Source organism: Haliotis rubra, unplaced genomic scaffold (genome assembly GCF_003918875.1).
Source record: "Haliotis rubra isolate DU_JTF1 unplaced genomic scaffold, ASM391887v1 Scf36, whole genome shotgun sequence".
Lineage (NCBI taxonomy): Eukaryota > Metazoa > Mollusca > Gastropoda > Lepetellida > Haliotidae > Haliotis > Haliotis rubra.
In genome coordinates, this window is record NW_025767035.1 from 3,446,490 (window position 1) to 3,463,252 (window position 16,763).

General features: G+C 39.8%; 1 protein-coding gene across 1 annotated transcript; it reads right to left on the reverse strand.

Moving 5' to 3' along the window:
* Positions 1-3,824: 3,824 nt before the first annotated feature.
* Positions 3,825-13,769, reverse strand: LOC124285447 (solute carrier family 46 member 3-like). Its single transcript, XM_046721672.1, has 4 exons — positions 12,989-13,769; positions 12,326-12,559; positions 4,605-4,688; positions 3,825-4,027 (listed from the first exon to the last, which is right to left on the reverse strand). The coding sequence occupies exons 1-4, from the start codon at positions 13,767-13,769 to the stop codon at positions 3,825-3,827; spliced, it is 1,302 nt and encodes a 433-aa protein (XP_046577628.1).
* Between the last annotated feature and the right edge of the window lie 2,994 nt (positions 13,770-16,763).

Genomic DNA, 16,763 nt, shown 5'->3' on the forward strand with positions numbered 1-16,763 from the left:
GATACTTGAACACATGACATGTTATGATCACTGTTGATTGCGAAATGTTATACACAAAAAATGAGCATGTATTTAAAACATCTCTATATATACACACACAGTGAGCCGAGAAGGAGATGTATTTCTCCATGTTGTTTGGGATGCATTTGATATCGTCATCGACCTTCGAGATGGCCTGCATGATCAAGTGAGCATCGTACCCTCTCAAATTGTGGAAGACCACGGGGATGTTGATTTTTTTAATATCTAAGTTGCACGCGTTGTGAGCGGCGACTAAATATTTCAATTGAAACCTCACGCGACGCGTTTGGTTCCAATTGAAATTTAGTCGCCATCAATTCAGTAAAGCATGTCTCTGATTTTCAAACACACTAGGTTTATCTCCTCATTCCACACATCGACTTCTCTACTCCATATAGTGGGGATCCACGGGTTTGGGCGTTTCTGTCTTCTCGTCGACCGGTATGTTGGCCGGTGTGCTAGCCGGTGTGCTGTGCTTCCAGGTCTTGTGGACGACCTTCCAGAGAAACACGGCGGCTAGCGAAAGGCTGGTCCACCTTTGAGCCGATTCTACCATCTGCCGCACCTTCTCGATATCCAGACGAGTCTCTTCTTGTTCCTCCTCAACGCTTTCTATTTCCTGCCGGAGTTCTTCGTCGTCTTCCTTGTCTTGTCGACCAACAAGTTCGTGGTTTGCTCCGCACGAGCTGACAACATCGTCGCGGTTTGCTCCACACGAGCCGACAACATCGTCGCATTTTGTTCCACACGAGCCTCAAGCCTCCCCAAGCGGTAGTAGAATTCCTGGACGGTGGCCGCAGTCGACGGTTCTGCAGCAGGCAATACGGTTGTGCTGGAGGTAGACGTCGGATTTAGAGCTATCTCGCCGGCGGGCAAGAGGGTGTTCTGCGGTTGGCAATACGGATGTGCTGGAGTTCGGATTTGTAGCGGGGGAGGAAGAAATGGGCTTTGTAGGTATTTGCATATCTTCTTCTGTATTCCATATTTTGCGTAGTCGATTGGAACCAATTCCAAATCGTTGTTTCGTTTCTTGTGCAGAGATTTTTCCACGCATCTTGCGAATCTCCTCCACTTGGTCTTGCGATAGTTGTCTTTTCGGAGTCATTTTGTTTGTACAATATATCTGCATTCGCACAATTGTCTATATGGAAAAACTAGGCAGAACCTAGGCGGACTAGGCAAACTAGGCAAACTAGGTACAAACTAGGTGCAAACTATGTACAAACTAGGTGCGAACTAGGTAGAACCTAGGCAAACTAGGTAGAAACTAGTTCTGTGGAATAGGACGGCGTCACGACTTACGCGTACGGACACACGCGCATAAACCACTGAATAGACCTCGACGTGTTGGGAGTTTCTAAGACCCCTTATAAAGGAAACTCCACTCGGCATGTCGAGGTCTAGTCAGTGGTTGCTGAAAAAATGATAGACACTTTGCGAGTTTAACGGGTCTAGGCTGGCGAGCTCGGCTGTACATCGAATGATGTCTCTGCTCGAAAATCACTAGGCGCTGGGAGCGGAATTACGTAGAAATCAGCTATAAGGTACCCTGTAATAGAACCATCATTATATAACTACTCAATTCATTAATCTTCGAATGGGAAGAATTATGTTCCAGTGATCACCGTGTCAGTACCCTCAAATGTGGTGGAATGAATGTCCTAATAACACAAAATATTACTGAAGTTCCGAAGCTTTCATGGATTAGAATTACCAGTGGTAATTAAAATAGTCAACCTTTGCACTAGCTTATATTATAAAACAGAACAGATTATGGTTGGCAAATTTGGTTTATATTGACAGCAATGGAATTTCCAAAATTTCATATTGATACAAACGCAAGAAATAGTAACCATTGTGGCACAATATTAATGTCACAGTTATGGGGAATCATTTACACATGTTGAATAATATAATGCTATACTTTACGATAAATGTACAATATTTATCTAAATTTACCTAAAATATATCATTTATACTGATTTGCTCACATTTCAAGGAATTGAAAATGATGTTCTTAAGTTGTACCAGTGGAGAAACATAGATGTGTTTATTGGATACGCAATGTCACCTCGCCCTTTTAATGTGAGCATGTTAAAGCATGTTATAAATGTAGTAAATGTTTTACAAGATCTTTAAATAAAAACACAAAACCTACAAGGACGCACAGTCACATAAATTAGGAAGAGTTTTCCATAAACAGTATGTTGGTAAAGTTTGAGAAATTTAATTTACAGGCAGATCGGTGTCCGGAAAGAAATGGAAAGAAAGTACTCCAAATCAAAATAACTCCGTAGACTATTACTAGTATAAATACATTTATGATTAAAATTAATATAAGGTGATCATTTTTGCATATAATAATATACTAGTATTGTATTTAGGTAACATTTATGAACATAATAAGACCAACCAGAAGTGTTATTTTCCACAACTTAAAATGAAATGTTGAACTAGTATGACAAAAATACAATTACGTGTCTCCTGTAAATGCTGTCATTTCAAGTTTTTCTCCTATGGTCATCATAGTAACACTTTGTACAGAACTGGTGTAATAGACCCATTTAAATGTTTGCCCAACCTAAACATATTAATTGAGCATAAGAAATGACGAGAGTGACAAGATATAAAAAATTGTTTTAGTCTCCTTATCCATTGATACTTGAATTCGATCTGGTGTATTGTGTATTCTTCGAATATATTATTATGGCTGGTTTGAACTATTTGGATTATAAAAGCAAAATATCTGACATCTAGTGTAACCGTGACTGGGGATTTTGGTTACATGTGAGTCGTCGCAGTCTCCACCTGAATGTCTCCTGAAACAAACGAAAGGTACATACAGCTGTGATTTATTTTCCTTGGAATAAATATTTTACTGTCAACTGGTTTTCTTTCTAACTACTCCTAAATCTGATAAAATTTTCATATAACAGGATTTGTGCACAAAATATTTATTGGAGCAAAAGAAACAAACAACTGTACTTTCAGAAATATTGGTGATTTGTCGCCGTTAAATAGTGATGACACCAAAAGTTCCATTTCGCGACCTTTCGTTTCGTCATGTGGTGTACGTCAAGGATGTGTTCTAAGTCTGATATGGTTTAGTTTCTTTGTATAATAGCTGAAGTCATGTATGAAAATTGTGATCATGATATATGTGTCAGCCAGTATATAAGGGATATGCTAAAAGTATCATCAACGTACAGGAAAGTATCTTCAGGGTAGATTGTTTGTTTTAAATTGCTACTAATACTCTTCCCTCCATATGACCTATATACTGAATACAATTGTTACATGACGGATTTGAAAATGCGTTACTGAGTTAAATAGTTATTGCATTTTAGTGAAATTAAATGATACAATTGTGACTCTTTCATGAGCAATATTACAGCTGTATGAGGTTGTTTTAAACAAATCGGGTCTCAGCGCTACCAGTTACCTTCAGAGCCAATATGCAGATGCATATCACCCTATGTTCTTTCTGGATGCGATCAAATCATCTATTTGTGGGATTACCTGTCAGATTTCATCCAAAGTATCCCGACTAATACTAAAGGGTCTATCTGTAGCAGTTTTGTGATCCGCTTTAAACGTACCTTTGCTAATGCTATTTGTGTCTCCTGACGTGCTTTTTGTAATTGTAGTATTATCCAGAACCAGCCCTCTCAGCTTATAATGAAGCCACCTGCAATTCAAGTACAGACGGAGAATGATCATTGCAAACTATTTATGATCATATAAAAACACATGACACAATATACTAATGGTATTTTGTTTTGGTATTTTGTAGATTTTCCCACTCACAGTATGATGACTCCAGCAACGACAGACAGACCAGCAGCCAACATGAAGCTGAGGCCAGGGAAGAAATCAAGGGTTGCTGGGTAGAGTTCGTTGAAGAGGAGGGATGCCACCAATACAGAAATGCTATTCAAGGCAGCCACGAGTCCAAAAGCTCGTCCTGTGAACAGATGATGAACACGCGGAACCTGGATATCCTTACATATTTATACAACCTTCTGTAGCATAGTCTTTGCATTTAAGTACAGAAAAAACGGTTGCCCTGATTCAGTTTTACTTTTGCGGTGACCTCTAAAATAGTCTAACAATACTCTTTGCCAAAGATCCTTCACATAATGTTCAAATTTCTTTGTCCTGCATGCCAAGTTGAATCCGGCGTGGTTTTACAATTGACATTTTTTTCTTTCGTGAGCGTTTTAGAAGTATTGCATCTCTTGCGTTCCAAACTTTGCCTATTGAATCTTTACAACATGAGACCCGTGAAGATCCGGGGTAGAATAGGTCTTCAGCAACCCATGTGCTTGCCATAAAAAGGCGACTATCTTGTCGTAAGAGGCGACTAACGGGATCGGGTGGTCAGTTTCGCTGACTTGGTTGACACATGTCATCGGTTCCCAATTGCGCAGATCGATGCTCATGCTGTTGATCACTGGATTGTCTGGTCCAGACTCGATTATTTACAGACCGCCGCCATACAGCTGGAATATTGCTGAGTGCGGCGTAAAACTAAACTCACTCACTCACTCACTTTACAACATGAAGTTTGTTCTTAACCCTACCCTGTTCATCCTGGCTGACCAAACTGGGCAGGAGTGACCGAATAGCAGTTGATGTAAAGCCTTGAAACATGGAAATCAACGGCACTAAAATGAAAAGATGTGTTTCCATACATCAGTGGTATATGTGACAGATACATTTGACGCACATGCTTAGATATGCAATTACATTGTGAATGATATTGATATTGAACGTTTATACACTCTTCAAAAAAAAAGAAACGCATAAGCCATGTTTGGAAGAATTCATTGCGTTAGTCTAAGCGCAATTACTTCATGTAATTTCAATGGTAATGAAGGTGAACAATCCCTGTTTACTTGAGTCTACAAGATGGCGTCAAAGTCAGTACTTTTTATGGCCACCATTGGCAGAAAATACTGTTCGGCACCGACTCGGTACAGACTAGATAAGTCAACGAAGTCGCTTTTGCGGAATTCTTCCCCGCTCTTCCTGCAATGCGATGGGCAGTTGTTGAAGTGTCTCATGCGTGTTTTGATGTTGACGCACACATCGATCGAGTTCATTCCATAGGTGTTCTATCGGATTAGATCAGACGATCGGGAAGGCCATGGCAAGACATTGACGTTAGAATTGGCATAGTAGCGGACCGTGACGCGTGCTGTATTTGAAGTAGCGTTGTCATGCTGAACTCCCTCTGTAGGTCCATAATCTGAAGTGAGTGAGTGAGTGAGTGAGTTAAGATTTTAAGTCACATCGGCAATATTTCAGCCATATCGTGACTAAAGCAAGTTATAAATATATCAACAATTTACGTGAAATTATAAAATTCTGCCAACGAAGGACAGTAAAATAACTAGGTTATCACAGATATATATGTAAAACTAGTAATTGAATCTAAAACATTTTAACTATAGGGGACAACACAATATAAAAAATGGGCTATAGATCGCTAACAACTGAAGTTAGATCACCATACTAGAGACCATGGGGACTTACAGTACATTTGCTTCCTGCATGGGCCCTAGCTGGATTCACATCATCCCTTCAGCTGTTAGCAATTGAGATAAATCTAGCCATACGTTAAAATTACACATATTCTACGATTAAAAAACGGAGAGTTGAAATTGACTTTGAATGTACCCTCTCGTACCCTCTCGGGAGGACAATAATTTTACAGTACTTTAACCCCCCTCGAGGATACAGCCACTAACAATCTGTGTTACTAATTCGAACTTCCAATCATAAAATATTTATCTATTTACAAATCTGTTAACAAATCTAATTCTTTTAAAAAGGCAATAACTAAATGAGAACTAGCATTATTAAAAAGATCCTTCAATGTTTTGACATTAAAATACTTATCCCTTGTGATGGAATATTCAATGCAGTCAAGCAAGACATGCTTGACTGTGATCCTTTCATCACAAGGGATACAAAACGGAGGATCTTCGCCTTTCAATAAATATTCATGAGTATATCTGGTATGGCCAATGCGACATCGTCGCATAATGACCTCTTCAAATCTGGACGGACAACCCAAGTAGGTGTAACCAATATAGGGTTTTATTGCATGTAACTTATTAATACCTACTTGGGCGTCCCACTTCTTCTGCATCAGATCACGGATGTATGTTCTAATGCCAGCTTTATAATCAGAGTATGGAATAAGAAGTGGTGTCACAGATTTGTTGAGTGCTGCCTTAGCAGCAAGATCAGCCATGGTATTCCCAGAAATGCCAACGTGGCTGGGTAACCAACAAAAGACGATGTCGCACTGGCCAGTAGCAAGCTCATTATACAATTCAATAATTTCTAATAAAAGTGGATGTTTACAAGAAATATTTTTAATAGCCTGAAGACATGAAAGGGAATCGGAAAAGATTATGTACTGTTTATGTTTAGGATGTCGTTGAATATATTTAAGAGCCGTTAATATGGCGTTTGCTTCAGCTGTAAATATAGAACTGTTATCGGGTATTCTAGAAGATATTGTTCGGGATCCAATGACAGTGGCACATGCCACTGCGCCACCATCCTTGGACCCATCTGTAAATAAGGATTTGTATGTATTATATTTATTTCTTAATTGACTAAATTCTTGTTTATACTGTAATTCATTTGTTTCTGATTTTTTAAATGTAGTTAATGTTAGGTCAACTTGTGGCCTAACCAATTGCCAAGGCGGAGAAGAAAGAAGACGGGAAGGAGCTATATTTTCCAGCTCAATGCCGGCAGCAGAAAGAAATGGTTTAATTCTTAAACCAAGAGGCAAAACAAGAGAAGGCTTTTTGTTGTACAACTCCTCATAAGAAGGATTGAAAACACAGTTAAATGCAGGATTAGACTTGGGTAAGGGATGGCTCATCAGCCTCAACATAGAGACTATCAATAGGAGAAGTTCTAAAAGACCCAAGACAAAGTCTCAGACCTTGATGGTGGACTGAATCTAAGAGTTTTAAGTTGCTTTTACAGGCTCCACCATATACGATGGAGCCATAATCAAGCTTCGAGCGGACAAGTGATCTGTAAAGGTGTAGGAGCGTAGTTTGATCCCCTCCCCACCTTGAATTAGACACGACTTTCAATAAATCGAGTGCCTTCAGGCATTTAGTTTGTAGGGATTTAATATGCGGAAGAAAGGTTAAATGGGAGTCGAAAATCAGACCCAAGAATTTGGCCTCTTTGACAACCTTGATGGGAGTGCCATTTAAAAACAGTTCGGGGTCTTTATGAGGCTTATATTTTCTACAGAAGTGTAGACAATTAGTTTTTGATTTAGAAAATTTGAAGCCGTTTTCAAGACACCATTTATTTATTTTATTCAAACACAACTGCAGTTGGCGTTCAATAGTATGCATATTCTTACCGCGACAAGAAATGTTAAAATCATCCACAAAAAGTGATCCATCAATTGAATCGTTTAAAACCTTGGATAAACTGTTGATCTTAATGCTGAATAAAGTGACAGACAAAATACTGCCTTGTGGGACACCCTGATCCTGATTGTAATGGTCAGACAGGGTTGAACCCACTCGGACTTGAAATTGCCTGTCTTTTAAAAACTGTGATATAAAAAGAGGTAAACGACCCCTTAAACCAAAATCATGTAAATCCTTTAAAATGCCATGCTTCCAGGTTGTATCGTACGCTTTCTCGAGATCAAAGAACAGCGATACTGCATGTTGTTTATTAACTATTGCATTTTTGACAAAGGATTCTAATCGTACCAAATGATCAATGGTACTACGATTTTTCCTGAAACCACATTGAATATTTGTTATGAGATTATTGGTTTCAAGATACCATGTTAATCGATTATTTACTATTCGTTCCATGGTTTTACACACACAACTCGTTAAAGAGATTGGTCTGTAATTAGACGGATCAGTATGATCCCGGCCAGGCTTTGGTATAGGGACTACAATGGCTTTACGCCACGAAGTTGGGAAATTCCCTGAAGTCCATATTTGATCAAAAATTCCTAAAAGGATTTCCAAACATGATTCAGGTAAATGTTTCAAGAGCTGATAGTGAATGTTATCAGCTCCTGTTGCTGTATCATGAGCTTGCTCAAGGGCGGTATGGAGCTCATGTAACGAAAATAGTTCGTTATAATCTTCACCATTGTCAGAGTTAAAATTTATTCTTTTCTTCTCCTGTTGTTTCTGATACTTTTGGAACTCAGGGACATAATTTGATGAAGATGAATGCTTTGCAAGAGTTTCACCAAGTTTATTTGCAATGTCAGTTTTATTAGTCAATAAATTATCACCGTCCTTCAAATGATGAACGGTACATTTGGAACCTTTGCCCTTTATTCTTTGTATCATGTTCCATACCTTTGACACAGGTGTACGCGAATTTATTTTAGAAATATAATTTCGCCAAGACTGACGCTTATTTTGTTTAAAAGAACGTCTAGCCTTAGCATTAGTAATTTTGACTTTGTTTAGATTATGGACAGTAGGGTGTTTGCGAAAATATTTTTCGGCTTTCTTCCTACATTTTCTGGCCTGTTTACATTCATTATTGAACCATGGTTTACGAATATGTGGAACTGTAGAGGACTTAGGAATTGTTTTGTCAGCAATGTGATTTAGTATATCAGAAAAAGACTGTATAGGATCTTCACTGTTCCTAAAAAGATCATGCTTCAAGTGTTCAACACACAGAGTCTTATATAATGACCAATCAGCCCTGGCGAAGTTCCTTCTTGATACAGGTGGATCATCACCAGGGCTGATGTTTTTGAGAATGGTGGGGAAGTGATCACTCCCACATAGGTCATCACAGACCATCCATTCAAATTCATTAAATAAGTTGGAATCAGCTAGCGATAAATCCAGGGACGAATATGTTCCCGTAGCTGGATGTAAATAAGTGGCTGAGTCGTCATTGAAAATGCATAAATTATTATCGGAGATGAATTCCTCAAGGATTTTGCCTTTATTATTAGTATGGACACTTCCCCAAAGCGGGTTGTGTCCGTTCAGGTCGCCCATGATAACACATGGCTTTGGAAGCTGATCATAGAGATTTTGAAGATCTGATTGTCGAATATTTGAAGAAGGAGGAATATACAAGCTGCACAGGGTCAATGCAATGTGCAGGGTTAAACGAACAGCAACTGTCTGGAGATTTGTATTAAGTGGGACAGGGCTATGTATGACACCCTGCCGCACCAAAATTGAAGCACCTCCTGTTGCTCTATCTCCTGGAGGAGAGAATGAGTGGTAATCGCTGTACTGCCGTAAATCAAAATTTTCTGTATTTTTTAGATATGTCTCTTGGAGACATAATACTGACGGTCGAAAATCTTGAATTAGTAACTGTATTTCGTTAAAGTTATTTTTAAGTCCTCTGCAGTTCCACTGAATTATATTGGCCAACTGAGTCATGGTGGCTCAATTGGCGATCGTTCACGGGTATGTGAGGAGGAGCTATCCCTCCGCCTGTCCTGAGAGGACAGAGCAACCTCCATGTCTAGAGGTTCAAACGGGTTTTGAAGAGGAACCTCGGAAGGTGAAGAGACAATAGGTGGTTGTTTTCTGTTTAACTTTTTTCCTTTTTTCTTGTTGGTTTGGTCAGTAGCTGGTTGAGAAGATGGCTGTGAAGCAGACGTCTTGGATGTCGCAGGCTGAATTCCAGTCTGAGATCCAGACGCAGTCTGAGTAACTTTAGAAGAAGGTGGAAGGGCTGACGCTGTAAGGGTAGGTTGTGTTGATTTGAGCCATGTGAAGTCGGTCTGACATGAAATGGAGGACGTTGCAACATGGCGTGTGACTGCAGTGACGTTGTTAGATGTAACAGCATGGGAATATAAAGTAGTTGAACTGGTTGGAAGAGGTACCAGCTTTTTAGCTTCAAAATATGAAATATTGTTAGTGCATTTGAGTTTCTGAATTGTTTGCTCACGATGATACAAGGGACAGGACTTGGAAGAAGCCACATGATCTCCTTCACAGTTTGCACATTTGATGGTATTAGTGCATTCAGTTAGGTCATGAGCATCACCACAACGGGAGCACACCGTATGATTGCGGCAGAACTTGGCTCCATGACCAAACCTTTGACATTTGAAACATCGGAGTGGAGTTGGCACATACACCTCTACTCCAATGTTAAAGTAACCAGCCTTTATGCACTTCGGAAGAGCCGAAAGTGCAAAAGTAAACAAGTATGTGTTCAGTTTAATAACTGTTCCATCCTCTTTCTTTTTTTGAAAATCGCTTTACAGCGACTACCCCTTGATTCTGTAATTCAGTCACAATGTCCTCCTCATTCATGTCAGAAAGACAATGAGCCCTGTCTCGTACTATGCCTCTGCAGGAATTCAGAGTCCTGTGTACAGAGACAACAACCGGTGTATTCACAAACTGTTTTAATTTCAACAGATTGTCCGATTGCTGCCTCCGTGTACATTCCACTAACAGAGAACCATTACGGAGTCGTGTTACATCCTTAACTTCTCCACAGACACCTTGTATGCCCTTGGAGATAGCGAAGGGGTTTAATTTTAAAGGATTTTCATTTGCAGATGTGATAACAATGAACCTAGGCCATGATTCAACAAATTCAGTAGATTCTTCATCAGAAGATGAAGATTCTATGCACCTACGTTTATGCTTTGAGGAACCAGATGGAATTGTAAGAGCCATAGTGTAGGGAAAGTGTTCAACATCCCTGCTCCCCACCCACCATGGAGTGTCAACAAGGACGATGGTACAGCTGAAACCAGCATGTTCCACCAGGGTTACAAGGATGCTATACTCCAGCAAATAAACACTTGAATAGCTGTCGAATCTAACAGAATAAATGTCAGACTGGTTCGCCCTTGACACCTTTCTGGAGAAACACAGAATTCAGAGGTCTCTATTGCCAGATTGGCCCATGAGCCACCGCCTTCTGGCATAGGACTCTAGGCAATTAAATGGATCAATAATTTATAAGTACAAATCAAAATTTCAATAGAACATTTTATTGATGACATTCATTTTAATCAATCACAATAGTGTTGAAAAATACACAATTTAAAAATGAATGTTTCCATGCGCAGGGCATGACGTGACCAGCCGATTGGTTGAACCGGGCCAGTTCAACCACCCGTCTAGGTGAAGTAAGGGGCGAAGTGGTGTGTTGGGCAAAGGAACACTGTTCCTGGCCCCAGTGCCCTCAACCACCAGCTTCCCGTCCTCCACCGACACAGGGGCGCAACCCACGGCCAACAGGTTGGTGGACCTAATATCCCCCCGGGTCCACAACGGGGGTTGAAGGGCGCTTAGCGTGACCCAGCACCCACCACGAGGAGGTGGCCCTTCATGGGTGCCCATAATCTGAAGTGTGTGACGTGCAAGGACTTCGTTGATGCACCGATTTGCTGTCAATCAGATCTCTGTGTGTTGGATGTCTCACCCAAAACCATGACACAGCCCTCAAAAGAATCTGTCGACCTGTCGAATGCAATTAGGGGCAAAACGTTCATTTCTATGACGGTGGACACGTTCTCTTCTAGCGAAAAAGAAATCGTGATTCATCACTGAACCAGATTCGCCTCCAGTTTGTAGGGTTCCAGTTCCTGACTCTACAACATCACCGCAAGCGGATTGCGTCGATGGCAGTCTCTCAAAACAGGGGCGACAATTGGCCTTCTTGGTCAAATCCGTATTTCAGGCAATCGATTTCTCACAGTTTGGTCGGAAGTTCTTCTCAAACCAGGGATGCGTTGTGCAGTCTCCACGGCTGTGGCAAAACGATGACGCAAGTGAGCAACCCGGATGTAGCGGTCATGGGCTTGGGTGGTAACTCTTGGACAACCGCTTCTCGGACGATCTTTGGCGGAATTGGTCTACAGGAAACGATCCCAAAGGCAAGATATGGTGCTCTGATGAACGTTGAAATGTCGGGCAACTGCAGTCTTAGACTCCCCAGCTTCAAGGCGGCACTCAGTAGTGGCATGACGATTTCCGCTTTTCCAGGCAAAATCGAATGACGAAAATCAACACAATGTTTGGCTTTTTATAGTGATCGAATATTTCTTCAAACGCTTCTAAAACAAGGGTAACTGCCGCGTTTTGGCGCTGAAGCTGTTTTAATCACACAAAGATGACGTTTGGGCAAGAAATAGTATATTTGTATTGTGTTTGCCGTAGCTACATGAGTTCAATATTCTCAAAATTACCTATGAGTTTCTTTTTTTAAGAGTGTATTTGTTATTACATACCTTCGTAAGTGAGGACCTAAAAAGTACATTTCAAGCTGTTACCTAGAAAGGCATGCCATGTCCGTTTGCTGAGTCCCAATAATACCAGACCGATGCCTTTGGACGTCAAGCCCCAGAGTCCTAAAGTGGTGTTCCTCATCTTCCTACACAGAGGCAGAACTGTCACCAGCATTAAACTACGAAGGAAGTTCTCCAGACCTTGGTAGTAACCCAACGTTGTCTGTGACCAGCTGAGTGGAGCTCGCCTTGTGTACAGGAGGAGGACGTCATTTTCACCTGAAACCCGCCAAGAGGTGACCTGTGATTTAGTGTGGGCACAATGCGCATAGCGGTATACTTCCTCGTATACATGCGGATGCCACTCGGTAAAATTATTGGTGTGATGAATTCAATGTGGAAGGTTAAACGAACACAAACAACAATGAAAGACCCCTTTTGCTATGACTATATTATTTTTGTACTTGCTATTCATCGTTTTATAAGCTTTACATTAAATGCTTATTTGTTTTATCCAGATTCGTGTCGTTTTTGTAATAGTAAGGGAAGCAACTCTTGCTTGACCTTGGGTCTTGATTCAGTAGTCCGGACTATTCGCAATCCGGACGAATTTACTGAGAAACGCAACCGTCCGGATTAACGAGGCTCCACTGTATTCTACTGGTCTAAACGATAAAGATGAAGAAATATAAGCTAATCTGTACTCACACACTGCTGCGATAACTTGGAGGTTGAAGACAATGAGCAGTAAGACTATCCAGAGAGTTCTCTTCCCTTGCCTCTTCTTCATCACACAACGACCAGACTCCTTGATTGATCCAAGAATCCAATACTCGCAGAAGCTTTCACTCTCGAGTCTAGTTGTTCCGACCGTTAGGTTCTCCAGACGTAAGGTAAAGTATACCATTCCTAAAAAGGAACATCCACTCATGAACGCGAAGACGAATGTGAAACTTGTATTGTCCAGCATGACTCCAGATATGAAGACACCTACAGTTCCAGCTAAGAAGATAACAGCCTCCAGGATTCCCAATCGCGTAGTTCTATTGGTGGGATTAGCAATGTGCGTCACGTAGCTGTTCACAGCCATTATCATGGCCGTGAATCCCCCACTCAGACCATTTACTGCACCAGCGATCATCACATACTCAACTTTACTTGAAGGGTAAATTGACAGAATCAAATACACAATGGAAGACAACGTTGCCCCCACACTGGGTAAAAACAAAGGTAGTTTCCGACCCACTTTGTCACCCCAGGATCCGAGGATAAACACTACAATCAAACCTGACGGAATACGTTCTACAATGTTTTTCTTTAAGATCCAGTAGGATGTCTCAGACTGGACATAATCCTCTTCTGTTTGGTGGTCCTCTTGGAACGTCTTGTTGCGCAGGCTGGTGCAGAAAGTCTCGTTGTACTTGTCAGTGCAGGCCTTGTCATACACAAAGGCCTGGTAGGTTAAGTTTGTCAGGAAGAACGTGAGCATATAAAGAAACAGACCTGGTTCGACTGTTATGACATTCAGATCGAACTGTCGTTTGCAACATCTAATAACAGCCATATTTTGGACAAAATCTGAAATTACAAAATGTGATTTCTTTGTGATTAACACATACTAGGTAAAAGTCATAATACCGCACAGAATGCATGTTTTAAAAACACATTAAGAATAAAATGTTTAAATCCAACATACCACAAAGATTGATGGAGATAAAAAACTGAGAATACCCGTCATGAGACATGATAAGATAACAATAAGGAGAAAACCAGTAGTATAGGACCACTACCTACAGTCAAATGTAAAATTTATAAATGATTTCTTAAAAGATGACAATACATTCCTTTCTTATATAGAATTCGTAGAACTGTATGAGGTTAGAACAAATTTCCTTGAATATACAGGATTATTATCTTCATTGAAAACATATTCAAAACAGAGTTCGTTCAAAATTAATATCAGAAAGATTTACCTTTTATTCCTCCTAATTTGGAAATACTACTCAAAGCTAAGAAAGGATGTAGCATATTTTACAAGAGGCTTCATCACAAGGAAGCTATAAACCAAAAACTGCTTTATCAAAGTAAGTGGGAAAAAGAATTCAACATAAATATCACTCTCAATCTATGGAAGACATATAATTTTATACCATTTCGAGCATCATATAGTGCTAGGCACAGATGACTTCAATACCGTATTCTCCATAGGATCCTTACAACCAATAAAGATTTATATAAATACAAACTAATAAAATCACCACTATGTACATTTTGCGATGTTGAAATAGAATCTATCATTCATTTATTATATGAATGCAAACATGTCAATAAGCTGTGGCAAGATCTACTAGACTGGATTGAAAATGAAACAGACACCCAATTGAAATTAAACGCAGAAACCATTATTCTCGGATTCAAAGAGAGAAGAAATGACGTACTGAATTTTATTTTGATATTAACTAAAGAGTATATATGTTCTAAAAAGTTAGCAGACATTGTACATTCTCTCGCTGGTCTGAAACTAACATTGAATTACAATTACCACTTACACAAATTTAATGCATGCTCTCACTGCAAATACGACACTTTTGTTACATTTTGGTCGTGTTGCCACAATCTATTCACATAGATAATGACTTTGTAATTTGACCCCTATATAAAGCAACAAAAATGCTGACTTGTTAAATGTGCATGATATGCTGTACCCAGACTAAACGAAATAAAGTGATTAAATGAGAATACCCAATAGATTGTGTTTTGTTGATAAAACATACGATTGATGCATTCTTGAATGTATACGCATTGCAGTATACATTGTAGGCGTGCTTGGAATTATAACAAAACATGTTAGACGAGGTTTACAGCCTTAATTGCAGAACACAGACACACACACAGACACACACACACACACACACACACACACACACAGAAAAAGAAAAGACAACCTGACGGTTGATGCAAACAGGGTAAAAGCTCCATTGTGTCTACACTTTACTAGTTTTTTTCCATCTCTTGTACCAGATTCTTCCATTTTGGATGGTGATGTTAAGTATTGATCAATTCAACAGTTGTCTTACTATCTCAGCAGAGTTGTATTAACGATGTGAACATACACACGTGCAGTGTATATAACACTTCATTTCGTCGTATATGTGAAGCCTAGTATTTAACTGATATTGTGCCAACAAGTACTTGTTGCCAGCAGTGAAGTATTTCCCAACAACGTGACATACCCGGAGTGTAAGTATGCCACCACAACGTGATACACAAGGTCATGAATAATTCGACTAATGCACAAGAACAAGGCATCAGGCTAAAAGTACTTTCATTTTTAGGCAACCTTTAGCATTTCATTGTTTCCGCTTAATTTCAACTGAAGTTCACAACATGGTGTCAACAACAATTAGTCATCACTAATATTTTATTTGTGTTGAAGTTTTTATATTCTGATGTTCTAGAGTTTGATGTAATGGAGGTATTTAGGCTAGATAAGTGGGAAAGCGCATATCTCTATCACTTCACATTACGTCGAAACAAGCGTCTGAAGGTATGTTCTCAATGGGTGTTTTCTCTTATTATCATTTTCAGTCACTGGTTGACGTAATTCAAAATGTCTTGATGCTGAAAATAAATATGTCTGCTTTCCACCTACTTATTCACTGGTTTTACACACGGAATGTAACTGAATGTCACGATCGATACTAACAAATGGTTAAGACGAACTTGCCATGCTTTAATAACTCTCCAGAATTTGATGCGTTGCCAACTCGGTTATACAGTTGAATGTGTAGTAGCTGGCAAGAAAAATGATGAATATATCATTTTCGAGTTTGAAATGAAATATTCTCAATTGAAACAACGTAACCTTTGTTCATGCTCCACTGTCCAGTGTTATTTTCCGTCATTGAGCCTTTAAATAAAATACAGAATGCTGCGTCATGGGACACATTATGCTTCCAATTGTCCTATAAAACAGGTACAACGTATAGAAGGCAATTCCTGTGTGACTAGCTATGTTTTGTCCCATTACAGGCCGCGGCGCATTAATCAGCACCTTGAGTCTGCCATTGGTAGGCTTAATGATGGACAATCTGTTACAACAGATGCACGAGTCTTGGGTTGTCGTCGTCAGACAATAATGTAAGGATCCGTGTGCAACAGACGATGATGACGTAGAAACGTAAGAAATACTTTTCTTGTGCTATGAGTTTTGTTTTGTCTTATACACACACACACATGTACAAGGTGCAGAACACATTTTCCGCACGTCCAGCTTCTCATTGTCCAATACACTCATGAGGTATGTACACAAGACATTTCTTGTTCGACTAGCTTCGTCTGTCTCTTACTGATTCGTTATTTGTTAGTTACTCTAAGAAATATCACACTCGCACTAGCTTGAAGGGGTAACTTACCTCATCAAGCCATATGGGTGAACTGAACGGGTGGGGAAAGACACATCCACAGGTTAAGGCAACCTATG

Coding starts and splice junctions, on each gene's coding strand:
- LOC124285447 (XM_046721672.1), bottom strand. CDS start 13,769: ATGCTCACGTTCTTCCTGACAAACTTAACCTACCAGGCCTTTGTGTAT. Junction 12,560..12,988: donor CCAAGTTATCGCAGCAGTGT/GTGAGTACAGAT, acceptor GGCGGGTTTCAG/GTGAAAATGACGTCCTCCTC. Junction 4,689..12,325: donor GACATGGCATGCCTTTCTAG/GTAACAGCTTGA, acceptor TTTTCATTTTAG/TGCCGTTGATTTCCATGTTT.